General features: G+C 39.8%; 2 protein-coding genes across 4 annotated transcripts in view; one reads left to right on the top strand and one right to left on the bottom strand.

The window, feature by feature from the left end:
• Positions 1-14,925, top strand: part of tesk2 (testis associated actin remodelling kinase 2) — a 36,067-nt gene extending 21,142 nt beyond the window's left edge. For 2 of the 3 annotated variants that reach the window (XM_086270988.1, XM_086270989.1), the window contains 8 exons: positions 636-782; positions 2,035-2,117; positions 4,341-4,425; positions 4,689-4,772; positions 5,618-5,704; positions 7,782-7,920; positions 9,570-10,100; positions 11,489-14,924. In XM_086270988.1, coding sequence (XP_086127114.1) covers positions 636-782; positions 2,035-2,117; positions 4,341-4,425; positions 4,689-4,772; positions 5,618-5,704; positions 7,782-7,920; positions 9,570-10,100; positions 11,489-11,778 — 1,446 coding nt within the window. In that variant the 3' untranslated portion in view covers positions 11,779-14,924. Of the gene's footprint in view, positions 1-635; positions 783-2,034; positions 2,118-4,340; positions 4,426-4,688; positions 4,773-5,617; positions 5,705-7,781; positions 7,921-9,569; positions 10,101-11,488 lie in introns of all 3 variants that reach the window. The other variant, XM_086270990.1, reaches the window with a different exon arrangement.
• LOC147308016 (uncharacterized) lies at positions 14,419-19,341 on the bottom strand. Its single transcript, XM_086270992.1, has 5 exons — positions 19,225-19,341; positions 18,830-19,062; positions 18,625-18,746; positions 17,908-18,010; positions 14,419-16,958 (listed from the first exon to the last, which is right to left on the bottom strand). The coding sequence occupies exons 1-5, from the start codon at positions 19,332-19,334 to the stop codon at positions 16,003-16,005; spliced, it is 1,524 nt and encodes a 507-aa protein (XP_086127118.1). The 5' UTR covers positions 19,335-19,341; the 3' UTR covers positions 14,419-16,002.
• Between the last annotated feature and the right edge of the window lie 1,246 nt (positions 19,342-20,587).

The raw sequence follows: 20,587 nt of genomic DNA, 5'->3' as shown, positions 1-20,587 counted from the left end.
TTCTGCCAGCCAGTTGAACAGGCTGCAGGCCAGATTTTGTTCAGGCAGTTGGTCGATACATTACCTAACCCACCAAGCAGGCTGTCAGTAGTCACTGAATCCAACTGATCAGTCCTCTACTCTGAGCTGTCAAATGAGCAGCTAGTAACATGATTAGTCAGAACCTCTGTGCAGCTTGAATTTACCTCTGTATTTTAATGATGGTGAGTGTGATTGCACCACTGTGACTAATGGATTGTAAAGCCAGCAAGTCATTCTGTTCTGTTGCTGGCAACAGGGAGTGTTATCTTGCCATGACTGGAGTATTCACACCAACTCTATCTAATTCCACTGAAAGGAATTTGATATCTCCCCATCTCACTGTTATAATGACCTGTGTAGGAAGGAAATGCTTTGTTTTTCAAGCATAGTAAAGCAGTTCCTGGTTCAGTAATACCAATAATATGAAATAATTTGTTCTTCCGCACATTTTGAAACCATATTGCACGTTGTCTGTTCTCGAGCTTCAGCATTTTAAAAGCAATTTTCTGTGCCCTACTTTGTTCAGGGTTATTTTAGATCTGAATGTAAATCTTGTTTAAAAATAATCTGATATTTACCAGTTAATTTATAGATGTGTCTTTCTCTTCCTGTAGTACATCAATGGTGGGAACCTGGAGCAACTTCTGGACAGCAACAAACACCTGAGCTGGCCAACCAGGGTGAAATTAGCCTGTGATATCGCCAGCGGTCTGGCCTACTTGCACTCTAAAGGCATATTCCACCGGGACCTCACCTCCAAGGTTAGCTAAATGGGTAATTGTGTCATTAAGAGGTGAAACGGGAGCTAAAAATGGTCTGCTTATATCCCCCCAAAATGAACACTTGGACATCTTCAGATTAGAACCCTTGTGGTGTATTTCTTGTAAGTGTTTTTGTGTGGAGAACAATATAAAATGTTTGACTTTGGCTTCTTTATGAGTTTCCTGTGGGGTAGTATATAATGAAATACTAGCTGTACTAAACAGATAATTGTTTTTCCATTTTCTCATCCCAGGATAATATTCATAAGACTTTCTTAGTGTTATTTAGAAACCTTAAAGTATGTTCAGGTGTGTCCCTGTAACACAGTTTACAAAGAGTTCAGCAGGTTTAGGAATAAGTGGAACCTAAAGACCGCTAACACTGTCACATGTGATATTTTGTACCAAGCAGCTTCTAGTTTTCCAACTTGATCCAGAGCCATGTTGGCGCAGCGAGGGAACATGAGCAGTATGCACTCTGCTGTAAAATCATATTTATTTCCTCTCTTTGCTTTTAGCTCTTCACCTGTTTACATAATAATAATAATAATAATAAGTACCTGCAAAAAAATAAAGCGTGTGAAATTTTCCACTGGACTAGATGAAAACGCAACAAGCAAGAAAAGCCTTTTGTGGTCATATGTGTACTCATAGCCTTGCAAATTATACTTCCTCAAATTAATAGAGAGTCTATTTACTTGGACTCATACCGGTCGGGGAAGTAAATGAACAAAGCAACATTGTCTGCTTTGTATTTAGTTAAAGCTATGCACTGTTCTAAAGACTCTCTCCTCTTATTGTACTGTCCTGCTTTATTGGAGAAATTATTTTGTAGTTTACAGAGCAACATGTTGGTGTACCATTTATAAAGGCAGGATAGAAATCTAGTTGTGCACTCACTGTGTCGTATGTTACTCCAGTCAGTAGAGCTGAATGTTAATGTTCTACGTACTCACAGTTTATTTATATGCCAGTCTGGGTAGCTGTGACTACTAAATGTCACAGTTAAGTTACACAGGGGTGTGCAGACAAAGTTAGAAGTGCATGTGCATTAGAAATTTCAATAAACGGCATATTTACAGCCTGTTAATTTAATCTGAAGAGGAATGTTCAACAGGAAAGATGCAACACCATGTACAGTAATGGTGAGGAAGTAGAGGTTTGGACTGGTATTACTAGCTCACAAAAGTTTTTTTTTGGGTTTTTTTTTAATGCAACTTCCTCAAGCAAACGTGTCTTTCTGCATTCACAGAACTGCCTGATCAAGAGTGATGACGGCATGTACACAGCAGTGGTGGGAGACTTTGGCCTGGCAGAAAAGATCCCTACCAATCTGTAAGGAGGACTCACTGATCTCAGCACATATTTACACCTGGATCATAACTAGTATTAAAAATAATAAACAGCATTTGGAGGCCGTGCTTCTGGTTTTCTACCAGTGTTACAGTCGTGCTTACTCATACTAACACTGAATCTAAATTGTGTTGTAAAAGGGGCCGGCTGTAACCATGAAGTCATTGATAATTATCACCCAGCGTTAGCTTGATCTGTCCTTGTACCCTTTCATTCACTCACTGTTTTTAGTTTTTACATTTAGCGTGTTTGCGTCACAGCTCTTCTCATCCACCTCGTACTAGACTCAGTAATTTACAGCTGTCAAAAACCACACGTACCCCACGTACTGATCGACAAAGAGTAAGGGAAAACACTGATGAACAGAAGCACATTTAGTAGGTAAAACTGCAGGCTCTTTTTTTCTTTTCAAAACCCCAGATCTAAAATTAGATTGATTTTAAGACAGATGACTCAAAACTGAAGTTTAACAAGGCTGATGTCTGCTAGTACGTAACCAAACTGAGATATCCGTTCGCTTGTTTTATCTGGTTAAAAAAAGTTTATCAAACTTCAAAGCTGTATTGGACCAGTTTTATACTTGCTTGTAGTGGCTACTAACATCTCTAGGTGTGTCACATAGTTTGGTTTATGTAATTTAACTGACTGGGATGATGTCTTTGCAGGGTAGCCTTTTTAGCTTTGTCTTGATTTGTTTTAATTTATCTGCACCACACTTCCATTTGTGTCAGGAATAAATGATCATATTGCTACTCCATTCAAATGCTGCTCATTGTAATGAGTGCCAGAGAATATTGCAGGTCATAAGATTAATATTCTAGCCTGTTTTTTGTTCATTACTGCTCTCCACATGATTATTTTTGTACCTTTCTGTTGTTGCTGTTACAGCTAACTCAGAGTCTTCCTCCTCTTCTTCCTCCTCCTCCTCCTCCTCCTCCTCCTCCTCCTCATATCACTCACAGGGTTATTTACTGACACATAGGTCAGGCACTAACATTAACAGCCGCCTCTACATTTCACATTCTCTTCTTTAGTGTTTTGATAACAGTAGGATAGTATCAGTGCCGGGTTTTACTTTTTTAATCCTGCAGCAGAGTAAAGGAGTGTCTCTGTTTTGTCTTTTCTAAACTATATTCAGGAGCGCTGTGCATAGAGACCAAATAATAACTTATGTAATGCTTTATGCATGTGGATATGTAAACATGTATGGGTGTTACTGTGCTGAAAGTAGCCACTCCCGTTATTATTTATTATTAAGTGGGAGAGTGCAGTTTGTCAGGAAATGATGAATCTCGGCTTGCTTAATCCAGTTTAAAAATGTATGAAGCAAAGGTCATTTAAGTGAACGAATTAGAGAGTTAAGAGAAATGTTACTATATCATTTTAAATGTCATAAAAGGTGATTAAAAGGTCTGCCTGGTAGAGTCAATACCAAAAACCATTGGTAGTAAATTAGAATAGAATGTGGTTATTTGTAAATCTTATAGACCTTATAGACTTCTTTTAATAGCAGTTTGGAAAGTGTCTGAGAACTGAGGAGACCTGCTGCTAGACCTTTGTGAGAGAAATATTGTCCCCTTTTTGTCCGATATGCGATTCTCGCTGCTCAAAAATACTGTGTGTTCTTGTTTTGTATTTTTCATTCCATGATGTACCAAATGTTTGCAATTGGTAAAAATCAGCCTGCCTGCAGTCCAGACTCTTCTATGACAAAGCCATGCTGCAGTAATGGATGCAGTATGTTTTTTAGCATTGTCTTGCTGAAATATGCAATCTCTGAAAAAGGAATGGTCTGGATGGGAGCATATGTTGCTCTACAAGCTGCATGTACCTTTCAGCATTAATGGTGAGGTTAGAGTTTGCATGTTTTCACAGATGTTCTATATCCATTTACTCCGCTAATGCACTCAAAGAGGCTTTTACTTTTTAGCACACGGGTAATATAAAGCCTCATGTTGTATTAAACATACTTCCTTTACCCACTTTGTGAACATGGTCAGGTCAGGTCTCTTCCTCGTTCTACACTCACTCTTGCCTTCCTCAAGTTAAAAACAACTCTGTAAAAATATTTTAGATCAGTGAAGCAGGAAAGCAGAGTTCTAGGTTAATCTTAAAACTGCAAAGTTTCTTACATTTTCTGGCTTTTTTACTATGATGGCATGTTGAATATAATAAATTATTCTGTGTCTGTGATGGTGTGTTTAGCGCTGAAGGAGAGAAGCTTTCAGTGGTTGGGTCTCCTTTCTGGATGGCTCCGGAGGTGCTGAGAGATGAACCCTACAATGAGAAGGTAGATGTTTATCTTTACAGCCAGTGCTGCTATGGCCTCAGACTGGATTGAACATAAACTTTGATTAGACATTGTTACAATAGTTTTGATTAAACCTAAACAAACCCCGATGGAAACTGAATCTTCGGAACTGTTAATAATAGCAGATAATTCGCAGTTACTCTGATCTGAATTGTTAGAAGGGGCAATTTTATATTTTTATAAGCAGTCTTTCTTTGCTCTTGCGGGTATGTGTGTAAATATTAACGTCTATCTGTTTTCAGGCCGACGTGTTCTCCTATGGAATAATCCTGTGTGAAATCATCGCAAGGATTCAGGCCGACCCCGACTTTCTTCCCCGCACAGAGGTGACTGCTCATCTGCATCACTTTTCTGATCACATGACCTTGCAGTACTAAGTCTACATGTTTGCACTGTACACAGACTAATCTTGTTGCTATACCGTGCCTCTCACCATGTGTACACAGTAAAACAGTTATTCACAGAACAAAATGAGTGTCAACCATTTTCCCACCCATTTTAGAAAAATATAAGTGAACTTCAAATACTTACTATTTATTCATCTAATGAACTTTCTCATTGTGCTTATGTCCAGGCTCTCTTTGCACAAGGCCGATGTTTACCGTTTATGATGTGAAATATGTAAAAGGCTCAGAATATAGCTGTTCAAGTTAGTTAAAACCACCCTTTTCAGTCTTATTTATAACTGCAGTAGCATCTTACACTGGCATTAAAATTATGAAATGCATGTTAATAAAATACAGAAACTTTGATCACCTGTACATTTGTTTTGCACACCGTTTAACATTAAAATCCCTTACCAAGCATCTACTGTATGCAAGTTGGCATGAATTCATTAAGAATGATAACTGGTCAAAAGGGTAATCCTTTGCATTTCAGTGTGAATTGTGCCCTTAAGCCGGGCTTACAAGTGAATCCAAGTTAATAATAAAGCAGCTGATTATTAGTTCTTGATGGTCTAAAGCAAAAGAAAACTTGGCAGCCAGCAGGATCATGTCAGAGGGATTAGTTTGACACGAAGCTGGCTTTGGCAGCTGAGTTACAGTATGTCAAACATCTGCTGAAGTGCTGTCAGTCTCCGTCTTTATCCCACTGTTAGAATATGAATTTCCTGTTTGTTCTTCATGTATTTCAAACCTCTTTGTCCCTCTCGCTTCGCCCTCCTGACCAGAACTTCGGCCTGGACTATCACACATTCCAGCACATGGTTGGAGACTGTCCGCCTGACTTCCTCCAGCTGGCCTTTAACTGCTGCAATGTGAGTCCATTATACAACCTCATTTTTTAAATTTCAGAAATAATAAAACTTTAAAAAGCAGGATTCAAATAATCCAAGTAGTGTCTGTGAGGCTTCAGGCTGCTCTAAAGGCTCTGTTTCTAAATTTTTTCCTACTATTTAAATCGGTATGATGTCAAAAAAAGAGCAGATATCTGTCATATAGCCATTTGAGGCCCACCCACCTGCTCTTCAGTCCTTGTGTTTGCAACCAGCAGCCAATTGGAATAAAGTTGGCTTAATAATGGTAGAGAAGCTAACATAGTTTATTTCAGACCAAGTGAAATGAGCGACTTCATCAAAACCCATGAGATAAACTGTGATTCATTTAAAGTGGCTCTTTTAAAGTCCAATAAACAGCTTAGGTTTATTTTAAGCATAAAAACATGTTGTTTACTGGGAGATGTACGTGGTCATTGCTTATCGATTTCCAATCCTCTGCTTTCCATCTTGTGCAACAAACATTCAGGGCTGCTTATCTCTGACCAGCATTTACAGGAAGTAAACAAAACATAACTGTTAAATATTTAAAATTCAATAGAAAAAAATAAATGTGCTTGTTAGCACTAGTTCACTGATAATAAACACCCACTGTCTGCTTGTGAGAAAACAGCTTGCAGGCAGCAGTAGCTTTAAAGTAGCTCATAAAGTTGAGGCTTCAGTCTGTTTTTATAATGTGTTTACCACAAACTCTGCTATGTTGAGACAACATTTCCCAGTTGGCTTTGTCCTGGAGTTTTGACTGTTTACTAATTAGTTAAGTAACGTTCATTCCCTTTTTCAGAAATAAAGGGGCAATCTGATTATGTGAATAATCGGATTTAGCTTCCTCTCCAGAAGGGGTTCTGTTCTCTAAAAGCAGAGCCACTCACTTGGCACGTTCTGCTTTTCTTAAGTCATATACTGGTTTGTTGTAAAAGTATCTAGAATAAGCAGCAAGTAAATGAAACCATAAAATAAAATATATTTGCTTATAGACTTTAAATGAGATTTTGCTACTTTGTTTTACTCACATGATCACTGAACTGAAAACACGAGTTATTTTTCACTGAAGTTAATTACAACCACAGATGATGAGAGCATTAAAGATCTTACAGCACCCTGCTGATTAAGACTAGATAGGCCTCTTCTATCCCTTCTCATCCTTATCTCTTGTCTTGCTTTTATCATCCTTATTCTTCTTCAAGTCTGTTTCCAAGTCTGTCTCTTTCTGGCATTTCCTTGCGACTTCTTTTGCACTTCTTTGACAGTTAAATATCATCTTTTAGCAACACTTTCATTTTTTTCACACTTTGTATTTCATCCCAGCTGTCCATTGCCAATTTCTTCTTCTTCCATCTGCCTCCCCTTGTTTCTCTTGCTTTTATTTTGCCTCTCAGCTTTATCATTTTGATTTCATACATTTCTATCCTCATAAATTCAGTCAGTCACTATTCTTGGAAAGGAGGGGCTTTCCTGCATAGGGGAATTTTTTGTAATTTTCTCATAGGGATTTTTAGCTAGAGCCAAACGTTAATCAACGGCTATATGATTAAAATATTAAGCACGTTTGAGTTTGCATTTCTGTCACATAGGGTGACTCATGGCCTTTAATGTAAGGATATGATTGTACTTGTATGTGCTGGCACCACCCAAAGGTAAATCTAATTCTTAGCCATAAAATAAACATTTTATTACTAGATTTTATTGCTAAGGACAGTCGAAAATCATAGTGACCTCAGATGTTCATTTTACTACTTGTCTTAGTCTTATACCACAGTCTGCTGAGCAACTGAACATTTCCCAACTAGAGTGCCAATAATATTATAAAACCGTCCTTTCTTTGTGCCACTATGGCACCAACCTGTAAACTACAGTTTAAGGGTTTTGGTGTCATCGAGTAATGTAATGTGAACTATGACACTGTTACATAATCAACGCAGTTTTCATGTTAAGATAAATGCAATTCTGTTTGTGTGTTTCTCTTTACCTAGAAAATAATTTACAAAGTGCAACCTTTGATAATGTTTATTACTGTCACTATCAGCCTTCTCCATATCTCCTTTTTCTTCTCCTTTAGATGGATCCTAAACTCCGTCCATCCTTCTCAGACCTCGTCAGGCACCTCGAGGAGATTTTCGCACGCCTTAAAGTTGAAGATATGGAGCACGAGTGTGTCCTGCTCACTGGGGACAATGACAAGAAAACCATAGCCAAAGGTAACAGTCCCCCCCCCTCCCACTCTCACATAAAACTTCAGCTTTACAGTCCATAAAGGCCACGTCGTTTTATTTACACGAAGATGCTTGTAAATTCCTGTGAGGGGAGGTGAAAGGAGGGGAAACTGTAAGCAAACAAGGCAACAGAAATTTCCCTCACCTCACCCTTGCCACTTACAACAGTACAGACTCTGCTTGTCTTATCTTCTCAGCCTGTCAACTATTTCACCATTTATCCAATGTCCAATCCAACTCTTCTTTTTCCTCCTAACACCACAGTGCTTCTCATCTCAAATTTCCCACGTGTGGGACTAATAAAGGTTATCTTATCTTATCTTATCTTATCTCAAAGCAAACGGTCACTTACAAAGGTGCTGTTTACACTGCCCTCACCCTAAACATACAGCCAGGCTTGCTCAGGCCAGATTTTGCTCCTTCCAAACAGCTTCAGCCATGTAATAGCCCTTATTTCACTGACGTCTGTATTCACTATTATCGCACTCAAGCGAGCTATTTAAAGTGCATCATGTTAACATTTATCTGAGTGTCCCTATCACTGACCCAGAGCTCTAACCGTGAATCACTTTGATTCCTGAAAATATAAACTTCATCCACGGTAGAAGAGGAAATTTGGTCAGAGATCAACATTCCTGCTTGAGACACTTAATCCATGCAGGCCCAGGTTTCACTTCTAATTTGGTCCCGCGTAGAGCCGCCTGCATGTCTGACACATCATGGAGTCACGAGGAGCCAGTAATGATTTTGTTTGGGCAAGCCCCAGAGCTTCACCCCCCCCCCCCCCACTACATGTTATGTCACAGCTGTGACATAAAACATTTATACAGCTGTCAAGATTATTGTTTTCTTTTTATCCGATGAAGGTGGCAGAACATATAAAACGCAGTCTTAGCCTGCTGGCATGAGGGTGATCCCTCATGTAGCTGTTACTGTGTGGAAAACAGGGCCTGACTGTGACACCTCTCATCAGCTGTTGGTTGTTACATCATAAACTTCCTTTTCGCCATTCCTCCTCCCCTCTATGTACCCATCATCCTCCTGCACCTCCTCCATCTCCCTCTCTCTGCTGATAACATCAATGTTTCCCGAGACCAGGATCGCCCTGACAGTAGGAAATGTTTCTGTTGCATAACGAAAACGTAAAAGCCAAATATTTTTCCAAAGGAGCCTTTTTTTAGTCCACATGAGTAAAAAGAGTTTCCTGGAATAAAGGAGACACCTGGGGGTCCACTACAAGCTTTGAGAGGAGCTCGTTTTTTTAGATATATTTATGCTATGCTTGGAACCGTCTCAGTACTTAACTTTAAAAAATATTTATACGAGTAAACCCTTTGTTTTTGAACAATGTTTAACAACCACCGGCGAGACGGTTTCTTAATCCTGCCATGATTCAAGCGCTGCGAGAATTAAACCCGACCACACCACTGAAAACGTCTGTTTAAATAATCTCATGCAGCGCCTTGGGAAACTGTTAACATACATTTAGCCTATTCTGCCATCTAGTGGTTTTAAAATATTCCTGCTTCACCTTCTGTATGGCTATGTCAAAAAAAAACCTGAAATACACTTCTGTATTTTCTGTAGATTTTATGTAAGATGATCACAGAAAGCTCTTGTTCTCTTCATTTAAGGGGAGAAGATCCAAGGCTTCAAGCGAGGGAATCCTCTTGGTTTCCAGAACGATAAAATCCCTCCTAAATCACCCCGCCCCAGACGAAACATCTGGCTCAGCCGCAGCCAATCGGACGTCTTCTCCTGCAAGCCAGGAAGAAAAGTCAATGTCCAGGACCCTTACTATAACCCCCCTACTGCCAAGAGAGCCTCCAAAGCCCGCAAGATCAACCCTTTTACAGCCCGAGAAGATCTGTGCGGGGGGAAGATTAAGTTTTACGATGTGCCCAGCAAGTCTGTCTTCTCCCTGGTGTTTGACCTCCACTCGCCACCTGGAAGTGTGTTCAGTAACCAACCATGTGCTCTCGGGCCCGGAAGAGCCCAACAAGAGGCGTCTTATTACTGGCAGCAGCTGCCGGGAAGACAGTGTCACTCCTTACCAGTATCGCCCCAGCTTCCTCGCTCTGAGATCTTCCACCTCGCCGCTGCTGTTAGCACCAACAACGGTTCTGTTAACTGTAACTCCAGTCAGCTGTCCACAACTCTTCTAGGTGAGCTCAGCGAATGTTTGTGGAAAGATAAAAGATGAGCTTCAAGTAGAAAACAATCAACTAAAATTAGATTTTAGTTTAGTTTAGTGGCTAATGGTCCCTCTTTGAAGTGACATGTCAGGGACATTTGTGATTAACCAAGCAGTTTGCATGTAGCATGCAGCAAGCATTGTAAATAAATAACATTTTTAATTGCTGAGTGTGTAAGTAACTCTTTGCTTTGCGGTTTAAATTCTAAGCTAGAGGATTGTGAACTCATAATATGCTTCTTTTCAGCTAAGAGTGCACCATACATGAGGCGAGTAAGGTGATGATAACCAGAAATAAGGAACTCATGTTCAGTGCTGCTTTTGAGCAGGTTTTAAATAAGAGGATAACACGTTATCTTCTGTCAGTGATGACCACAGTAACGACCAAACCATATGTGTCATATTATTACATTACCTGTTCACTTTTAGGTTACTGTAACAGACATGAGTCATCATCTGTGAAGTCAGTTTCATTCCGTCTGTTTCATATAAATGAAACGGTGTGGGCCATCTCATTCTGCAGGAGCAGGAACAGAACAGTCTGTAATTATTAGGGCGAGTTTCCTCGTTCATCAGTTTTTGCTCCTTTAGTGTAGGTTGACAAGTTAATGCGATTATTTAAGTGTACATCTTTTGGGATGCATAAGAAAACTATTTGAGTTCCAGTGCAAAGAACACTGGAACAAGGACCATTACCATATCGCTATGGTAATGGTCCCACATAATTAGTAGCTAAAGTTTGGAAACTTGCATGGTTTAAATGATAAGCATGAGGGTGATGAATAACTGGCAATATTTGTCTGCAGACGCCGTGTGTGACCTTATTAAAGTCGTCCTTTATGATCTCAAAATAATAATGCACTTTGAATGTCGGACAGGAAATTCCAGTGGCAGTCAAATAGAGCAGCCATGTAATTGATAGTAGCTTTCCATGACTTAGTGTCACCGATTTACCCTATTTACACAAGTTTAAGTTTAGCCATAGATCAACATGTGTGTCCTACTCATAGTGTGAGAAATCTGTGTTCATCTGATCAACAACACTGCATCCAAACTACTTCAGATTTGGTTTGATGAATTATCAGGAGCCCGAGTTAAGTGCACTGCTGAGTTTGATGCTGCTTGGATGAAGGATGTGACAGACACACACACACAGACACACACACACACACAGACTATTTTTGTTGCTGTCCTTTTTACAAAACAGTAACTTTATGATTACCTATATATGATACATTAATGGACATCTGTAAATTGTAGCTACAAAGAGTTAAATTCAACATAATTTACAAGTACAGCAGTCTTTTTGTTGTAACCTTTTATCCTTACTCTTTCGGCTTTTTTTTTTTTTTCTCACAGGTACTAACTCACGGTCTGATGCAGGCCAAATGGGAAATGACATCCGGCAAAAGGTGGCGCTGAGCAGCTGGACGAAGAAATATGTCGTGGTTGAAATCCCACCCTACTGCGGGCAGAGAAGAGGGGAGGACGACGGGGAGGTAGAGGGAAGTAAGGAGGACTCGTTAAGGGAGAGCTGGTCTCCGATGATCCCCAGCAGTGAGAGAGACAGTGGAGAGGCCATGGACTGCTCGAGCAGCCCGGAGGACGAGCAGGAATGGGAACGGGGGACAAACACATGCCCAATGTAATGCACCCGCGCAAAATGCGTCAACACACTGAGGTGGTGGAAAAGAAAGCGGGGAGGACTCTGACTCCACAGAGGCAGCCGAAAACGGCTTTTAAAAGTAGACTGGACACATTTCAAATTTTTTTGGAGAATAAAAGATAAAAGGAAAAATCACTTGATTGTGATCTTTCAAGTGAATGTATCACCTGTTGACTCAATCAAGCACACTTGATTTGGATAAATAATTATTGTTCAAAGTTTCCACCCAGGTGTGAAAGTCAGCAATAGCACAAAAAGCTTTTTATCAACACAACGGACCCTCTGCATAGAGATTATTTTTCTGAAAAGGTTGTTTGTATTTAATATTGTGAGATGTAGATTTTTTTCTTTTTCCTCTAGTCAGTGTTTTGTCTATGAGGAGAGGTATTGAAGAGCCATTGTGTTGTGTTTAGGTTTTGATACTTTTTGTGTTCATTGAGAAACAAATGCTTATACTGAATCAAAACCCCCCGCATCAGATTTACAAGACCGTACACTGATATTCAGATGAGAACGTGCCTAAAAGCACTCACGAGACCGATGTTTAATCTCTCCCCCAGGAGAAAAAGGGTGACAGAGTTAAGGGTTTGTCAGTGATTTCTCTGTGAAATTGGGAAAAGGGTGGTTCCTCACTGCTCATTCCTGCCAATTTAAAAAAACAACCTGGTGTCAGGCGACTGAAATCTTTCAGGAACATTTCTTGTTCTTTTGACATTTTTTAGCCCGCTAACTTTAAAGTACAGAAAAAAGAGGAGAGATAAACTAGTCAAACGAAAGCCAGCCAGTCTAAGCATTTTTTATTTCTACCCTCTGTAGGCAAACATAGATATTGTAATAAATGTCTTGTACATCTGTCAGGCCAGATTTCCAAAACAGTCCCTCCAAAAAAGAAGCAAGCCAAAACACAGGTTATTTACTTGGATGTGTTCCAACTCAAGACAAGTTTAAAGCCACACGATGCAAATTTTAAAGAGCAAAACTTAAATAAAAAGCCAAATCTGAGATCATACCACGACAAAGGCTGAAAATCCTTCCACGCTATGCACTGAATTATCCCTGGATTCAGAAGGATATCTGGATCTAGCTTCATATACATCTCAAAAATATATCACAACTCTGTCTCCCAGTTTTGATCATGTAAAGTTTTGATGCAAAGTTTCCAGTTTTTCGCCATCTCTCGCTGGTGATAAATCCTTCCAAAAATTCCCGCATCTAGATTTGTACGTACTCCAAAAATTTATCACTTCTGAGTTTGCCAAGTCTCACCACTGATTTAAAAAAAAAAAAAAAAAAAAAAAAGAAGGGAAAAAAGAAGATAAAATAATAATATTAAATAATCCGTCCATAATATTTGAGTGCTTCTACTAGCAGACGAACCATCCAGTGTGTGATGGGTTTGAAGTAACAACCTGCTTCCCACTTTACTCTTCTGATTAAGTATTACAGGATGAAGCTACTGAAGCATAATTAAATCCACTTTAAGGTTGATAATTGTAGCAAATGTTGGTAAACTATAGAAAGACGGGTCTTACGTCAGACTTATAAAAAAAAAACAGGATTACTGTAAGTCATACAAACAGTGTTATCAAACAGTCCTTACAGATTTGTGCGTTGTCAGAAACTTTTCATGGTGGTATTGTTTTAACATTGCTGATACTGAAATCACTTTACTTAAAGGACTCAGTTGATGATTGGGTGTAAATATGTTTTCCAGTTTAACATCATAACCTGGAGTTTCAAAGTCTTTCATGGTGACTTTCTGCTCTAGTGGAGGGAAAACATTTAGGCAACAGGAAGTGCCGCAAATAAATGCAGTTGTTATTTGGTAAAACTGAATAATTACAGCGTACAGTACAGATTTTTTTAAAGCTGCTAACATTTGGTTCGCTTTGTTTAATGAACTATGAGACCCTGTGACTTGTTGTACTTTACACTCCACTGAATGTCTGATTTGAATCAGTCGTCTTTAGTTTTTCCATCTCCACCTTAATGAGTATTAAAATCCTTGTAAATGTCTATCCGAACAGCTCTGTGTACAAACTAAATGGCTCATAAAGATTAGATTCATAGTGTTGAACATCAACGCCGATATTTTTTCCTTTGTGTGGCTTTTGTTGCGTTCTGCTGATCTCAGTCTGATCCCTCTAATAAGAACTAAAATGCACACATAGAGTGATATATAGAGTCCTGTCCTATCACTACTCCTCTATGCAACTTTTATCACAGTTTTACAGGATAAAAGATCTAATTTCATATTTATATTGAAAAAAGTAATGTCTTACCTTTGTATATTTGTGTAAAATGTTTGTGGTACTTGCCTTGTTGAATACAGATTAAGATGTTTTTTGTTTTTCTGATTGAATAACAAGTTTGCCTGAGTTTTTCTTGTCTTACTTCAGGATGACTCCCGTCACCCTCAGAACTCACACTTCAGATTCCAGAGCCTATTTTAGCTTTCAGAAAAGGTCAACCAGTCAGTCTTTAATTGGTTTATAATCACCAATAACCCTAATAAGCATCACTGAGTTGGAGGAGGAAGCTAGAGTACCTGAAGCTACACGGGCAGCATGGGAACATTGAAACTCTAGACAGATTCAAACCCAGGAACCTTCTTGTTGTGAGACATTCGTGCTGACCACTGCACCATCCTAAGCGAGATCTGTTTCTAAAATAAATGAAACTTCCCAATTTGATTTCCATGCCCGGAGACTGAAGACAAGCGATGCCAAAAGATGGTTAGTTTAATTCTCATGAGTCATATATTTAAATAAAGCAGTTCTGACACTTTCCAAAATCCTTCAAGTCTAATCTGGTTACATTTCTTTCAGTTTACTGAAATGTATTTATTGTAACAGCCGTCCATCTGCAGGTTATCCAGTTCAGGGTCATAGGCCGAGAGACTTATCCCAGCTTCACAGGGTGGGAGGCGGGGTACGGCCTGCAGAGGTCGCCTTTCTGTTTTATGACCAGTAACATTCAATAAAATTCAAATCAAACTTAATCCTCGATTGACTGTTTGTAAAAATATAACCTAGAGGTTTAAACATACCACAGTTCCTACTTTAGTTTGCAGTTGTAAGAAGTTATTTAAAACATACCTAATTTATAATCAAATGATTTCCAGCTTATAAAAACACTGACATTGTGCTTGAAAATGTAAAAACAACAAAATGGGAGGGGAGGGGGGTGCAGGGATTACTGCTTTTGTTAGAGCCAGACAATCTCTTCTTCTACCCTCTGACGGCCCATCAGTTTTTTGGTACTTCTTTGATTTACCTCCAGCACAAGTAACTTTGATGTTTAATGGAAACACCAGACACCGATCTAATCTCTGATAGGGCTGAGATGTGTTCAAAGATGTGTTCAAGGACCAAGTTCAAATGCAGAGCAACTTTATTTACTTTTCAAATTTGCAGTTTGGGCTCCGCAGGGAAAAACTTATCAGGATTAAATTAACATAAGTTACATGTAATAACAAAGGCAATGAATATGAAATTGGTAATTTAGGAACAACAACACGGTTGAAGATGAAGAGAGAAGAATGGCAGGTAGAAAGCCTCTTTAGCTTTTCATTAGCCTCTCATTAAGGCTGATGGATTAACACATAAAGCTACGTTTCATGAGTCTTTAAGGTGATTTGAAACCAGTGATTAAAAGGACTGAAGCTAGCATTAGTTCTGCAGTCTGATCACAGACTGTATATGAAAGATTGACATATGCTTCAAGTCTGAATTTTAAGCCATTGGAGAAGTGCTTTAAACCTGCATTCTTTTTAAAAGCCAGTAGAGGGCGACTATAAAAAAAAGAACTCAGTTTTACTCGGTTTGTGACCTCAATAAACATTTCATAAACACTGAGTTTATGTCTCACTGAATAAATTTGTTCCTAGTTGGAGTAAAACAGATGTGTTATACGGGGCATGTTTGAGGAGTTGATGAGTTTATTTCCACCCTTTACTCACCACAGCTGGCTAAAAAAAAAAAAAAAAACATAAAAAGATAAAACACTTAATAACAACTTTCCACAATCCATCTTTTCCATGCAGCCTGTGTGGCGCCTGATGGAAACACATTAGCCGGGCCATAAACTTGACTGTAGTTTTATAATTCTGTACCACTCAGTCTAAAATTATGTGTATATGTAACATCACAAAAACAAAACCAATTATTAAGTTCTCCACACGGGCAGCGGTTGTATAAAATAAACATTATAAGTGTGCTGTTTTCTGATGAGACTTGAGGCTAGAGCGCTGGGTGAAGCACTTCCCGCACAGCGAGCACTCGTAGGGCTTCTCCCCGCTGTGGACCACCGCGTGTCTGATGAGGTTGCACTGTTTGGTGAAGCTCCGGCCGCACTGCATGCAGCTGAACGGCTTCTCGCCCGTGTGACTCCTCAGGTGCTCTTTGAGCTGGCTGAACCTGGTGAAGCTTTTGTCGCAGTACGTGCAGTTGAACCGCTTCTCGCCGAGCCCGGACCTCCAGGGCGTCCTCATCCTCCTCGCCAGGCTCAAACTGCCTCCAACTCTGTGTGTGGCGAAGGGGCCTGCGGGGTTCGGCCCAGTCCGGCCCTCGTCTGGATTACTCGTTTGAGTACAGCTCTGTAACTGTTGAGGAATCAAGGTGGGATCTGTGGAGTTAATCTGAGATGCAGAGTTTTGTCCTTCCTCTGACTGTGGCCTCTTACATCCCAAACTTCTGCCTCGTCTTTTCACTCGTGCGGAACTCAGCACAACAGAATTAAATTTCCCAACAGAGTGAACTCTGGGTGCCACATCCTCCAAATGCAACAGGGCTGAAGATGCAAATGCAGCAGGAATCTGCTCAAACTGCTGCCCGGTGTACGGGACACCTGGGTCCCCCGTGTCTCTGCACACGCTGGATGGCCACAGCTGCCCCTCAGCTGTCTCTGTCACAAACGTGTGGGCTGAACCGAGTGGAGCTGCGTCCTCATCCGCCTCTTCCTCTTTCTCGTGTTTCACTACGAGTTCGATATCATTTTGGCCGCTGTTCAGCTGCTGTTCTGGGAAAATGCTGTAGCCGTCTACTTGGGAAACCAGATCTTCAGAGAGGGCCGGGTTTTCAGCCGAGTGGTAAAGCTCCGCAAAGCTGTCGCCTTGGGCAGGTTTTGTTGTGTCGAAATACGGCTGATGCTCGGCTCCAGAGACTAAAGAGAGCACATTACCAGAGAGATGCCTTTAATAAAACCTTTAATCGTTTAGAGCAAAGGTGTCAAACATAAGGCCAAGTCTCCAGAGTCACCCCACTGGACAGCTTTGGAAAATGTAAAGGAGGGTGTAAATTTTTCATATTTATTTTCATATATTTCTGTATTTTCATAAATTTGACAGCTTGCCCTACTATTAAAGCTCTTCCCTGTGGCTATCCATATTACACCAATGTAATTAAGTAATAATTAAACTATTAAATTAGAGAAAATCTCCTGTTTTTTTTCCACAGTAAAACACATAAATGTGGACAAAAACTTTCTGCTTTATAACTACAGGACAGTCTGAACAATGATAATTTTACACATTTATTTCTTGCAACTCAATCCCAGAGTCAAGCTGATAGATTTATTTTATTAAGCAGAGCAGCATTTCTTTATCATATATTGAAAGTAAAGGTAAAGTTGTGCTTCATTTTCCTCATATTGTGATATCTCAGGGATTAAATGGGCAGTTAAACCTCTTTGCACCAATAGAAAGGGAAGTTTCACTGGTCTGACCCACTTGGCCTCTGAGTTTGACATCCCTGATTTATAGTCGGCAAATAACAATTTGGCTCATTTGAAATTAATTTATAGTTGTAATTCTTATCAGATCATATCCTGGGCTTTGAATTCAGTGCAATGCTGTTAAACTGCAAACCTAGACAATAATTTGTCTGTAAACTGAACCATGTGTGTAGCATCAGCTCTGGTGCACATTAGCACACATACATATTAATTTGTACTCAGACTCAGGCTTCTCATCTTATGACCTGTATATAAACAGTGCATTTATTTACCTTTACAGCTTATCTGAGTAAAGTGAAGTATTCCTTGTGCTTGAACGAAAAGTCCCTCTTAAACATCACATTGTTTTATTTCTTCACTATTAAAGGTGTGGACTCACTCGGTCTGTCCTCTGCATCATTTTTCCACATATCCTCTTCTGCACACTCCTCTTTGATCCGTATGTGATCAGGCCCATTAGCAAGCTCCACGGCCTCAGCACACTGCAACAGCAGGCTCAGGGTTAGTGCTTAAATAAGATGACACATGCACTGCGTGGTCAAGCAAATGCATCAGTGCTTATATGCAAGTTGCGCTAGTAGAGCTCTAGCCCATCTACAATGAGGTTAAATAAGGTTAACATCACAAAGTTATAAAGTTTTGTACTTACGAGTCAATATAAAATAATTATTACATATATTCTAATTTACTTTCCCGTGTTTCTATCTTAAGGATATAGGTTAAAAAAAAAAAAACTCCCTTAAAGCAACTGGTTCCTCGCTGAGCCTGGTTCTGCCAGAGGTTTCTTCCTGTTAAAATTGAGTTTTTCCTTCCCACTGTTGCCATTCATAGGGGGTCATATGCTTGTTGGGTTTTTCTCTGTATATATTATTGTAGGGTCTACCTTATAATATAAAGCGCATTGAGGCAACGGTTGTTGTGATTTGGCGCTGTATAAATAAAACTGAATTGAATTGAATTGAACTGAACCCAGTCTGGGAGCTGGTTCCACAAGGGGATTGGGCTCTTCTAGTTAAAGGCTCTGTCTCTCACTCTCACTTCTGGAACTTCTATGAATGGGATAATATGGTGCACTGGTATAATAGCCGTATCCTACCTGCTGGGGTTGATCTGGAGCCTGAGCTTCCACCGGTGTGTCCCAATGTGAGCTCTGAGTTTCTTTGTTGAGAACTACTTTGACCAGAGGAGAGAATCTCCCCGCTGATGGATTGTTAAACACTAAGAGAGAAGATCACACAAAACTGTCAGTTATAAACAACAAAGACGTGACTCCTCAGCATCTCTCAGGCAGGTGTCCCCACCTTTTCTCCTGGCCCTCATCCGGCTCTTCCTCAGCTCTGCCTCCATCACCTCACACTTGCTCTTCAGCAGGTCGATGTCCCGCCGGCTCTGGCTCACCTCCAGCCTGAGCACCGTGCAGCTCTGGTCCACACGCCGGTTTATCTCAGCTACAGCCGCCTTGGCCAGGACTTCCATGACGGACAGCAGCTGACTCTGGAAGTCGCAGCTCTCCATCTCGCACTGGTTTCGGCTCCTTGTTACAGCACAAATAAACGTTTTAAGCTGCACACGTCTACGCGTGCTGTGTGTGAATCTGTGTGAAAGTATTAGAGCAGTGCATCCATCACCGAAGCACAGTGGCAGAAGTATCTGCAGGTTCTTCCGCGTATGCTAGAGGGACGCTTGTTTTTAGTACCTCTGTGATCCAGACAGACGGTCACGACTGAATCCTCCTAGAAAATTCATGCAAAAAACAACAAGCTGATAAATGCGTCTGTGCGTGTTTAAAAATGTAGTTTCCACCATTACAGGAAGTACTTAAACGACACACCAAACTCACTTGCAGCCACAAGTGACGTTGTGCTATTACCGTAATTATTACATACAAGCGCACTGCGCGTGTAGCAGGTGTGATTGCGGGTGACTGATTATTATTTGTTTTAATAATAATCATTTATTATGATTATTTATTATTTATGTGTAACTCCAATTACAATATGCTGTAACCTAGCTACTATCTTTATAAACAGCCAGATATGGACTTAACTGTACGTACAACAACTGACTTTTTTGCGAGATACAGATGTCTGACATATTACATGTGTAATATGACTTTTACATTTTGGAGGGTTCGTTTTTAGGCATGGTTTAGGTTGTCATGCCCATTTTGTGCAAAGATTAAAGTGATTGGGCCGCAAAAGCCACAAGGAAAGAAGCTCCTCCTTTCTCTGTAGTTTCAGTGTGCGTAGCATGGCTGATATGGCCAAAGGAGCATTTTTCTGCTGTTTCAATACTATTATTCTAAGAAGAGACTTAACCTTCCTGTAGCATTTATGAACACATCTGAAAAGAAAGAAAGAAAGAAAGCCATAAGAAATGTAACAGACAATTTAAGCAGTGAAAAAATTATGATAACAAAAAAAGAGAGAAAGAAAAACATCATTAACACTGGGTTACAGTTACTAATATAAACCACTCTCTGTCCAGGTTTTATCCCTAAGTTTTCGTCCAAACTTCGAGACACTCCACCTTAGATGAAACAGCTCACTGCAAATAAGCATTAAGTTGTTATGAGTGATCGGCTTCACCCTGTAATCAACTCTTATAGGATGGTGAGGATTATACTGGTCTTTATATACTATCTTTTGGAAGAATGGTGATTGTCCAGTAGAGTTCATGAGACTTGTACAGTCAATCAGTGGGCATGCGGGGGCCCAGCACCTTACTAACACACTTTTCCTTGTTTTTCCTTTAATTTGTCCTGTATGCTGGTTTTTCTCTATAGTCTAATCATCACATAAAATTATTCTGAAAAAAGTTATGCAATTAAGGTAAAAATAAATAAATAAATAAAAACTATCATGGCGTGAATGATGCAGGAACACACAAAGGCAGGCTAACAGAGACAAAGGAGGGGTTATGTAAACCCACATGAGTAGGTATAATAGAAACACCAGGGTAAACAAGATGCAACTGAAACTAATTAGAACAAAAACAAAACAAGTTTAACTAATGACTAAGAAAACAAAACAAAACAGAAAGTAACTAAATGGGGAATT

The sequence above is a fragment of the Aulonocara sp. 'chitande type north' Nkhata Bay genome, linkage group LG18, assembly GCF_057382095.1.
Source record: "Aulonocara sp. 'chitande type north' Nkhata Bay isolate Kocher_YH1m ecotype deep benthic linkage group LG18, A_spYH_male_GT1.1, whole genome shotgun sequence".
In the NCBI taxonomy this organism is placed as follows: Eukaryota; Metazoa; Chordata; class Actinopteri; order Cichliformes; family Cichlidae; genus Aulonocara; species Aulonocara sp. 'chitande type north' Nkhata Bay.
Note: the sequence above shows the minus strand (reverse complement) of the source record. Positions and strands in the feature narration are given on the sequence as shown.

What these genes read in the sequence shown, in the direction of transcription:
- LOC147308016 (XM_086270992.1), bottom strand. Translation starts at nt 19,334, where the DNA reads ATGGTGGAAACTACATTTTTAAACACGCACAGACGCATTTATCAGCTT. An exon ending in CTCCAGATCAACCCCAGCAG is followed by an intron (nt 18,011 to 18,624) that starts GTAGGATACGGC and finishes CTGCTGTTGCAG; the next exon opens with TGTGCTGAGGCCGTGGAGCT. An exon ending in TGATGCAGAGGACAGACCGA is followed by an intron (nt 16,959 to 17,907) that starts GTGAGTCCACAC and finishes TGCTCTCTTTAG; the next exon opens with TCTCTGGAGCCGAGCATCAG.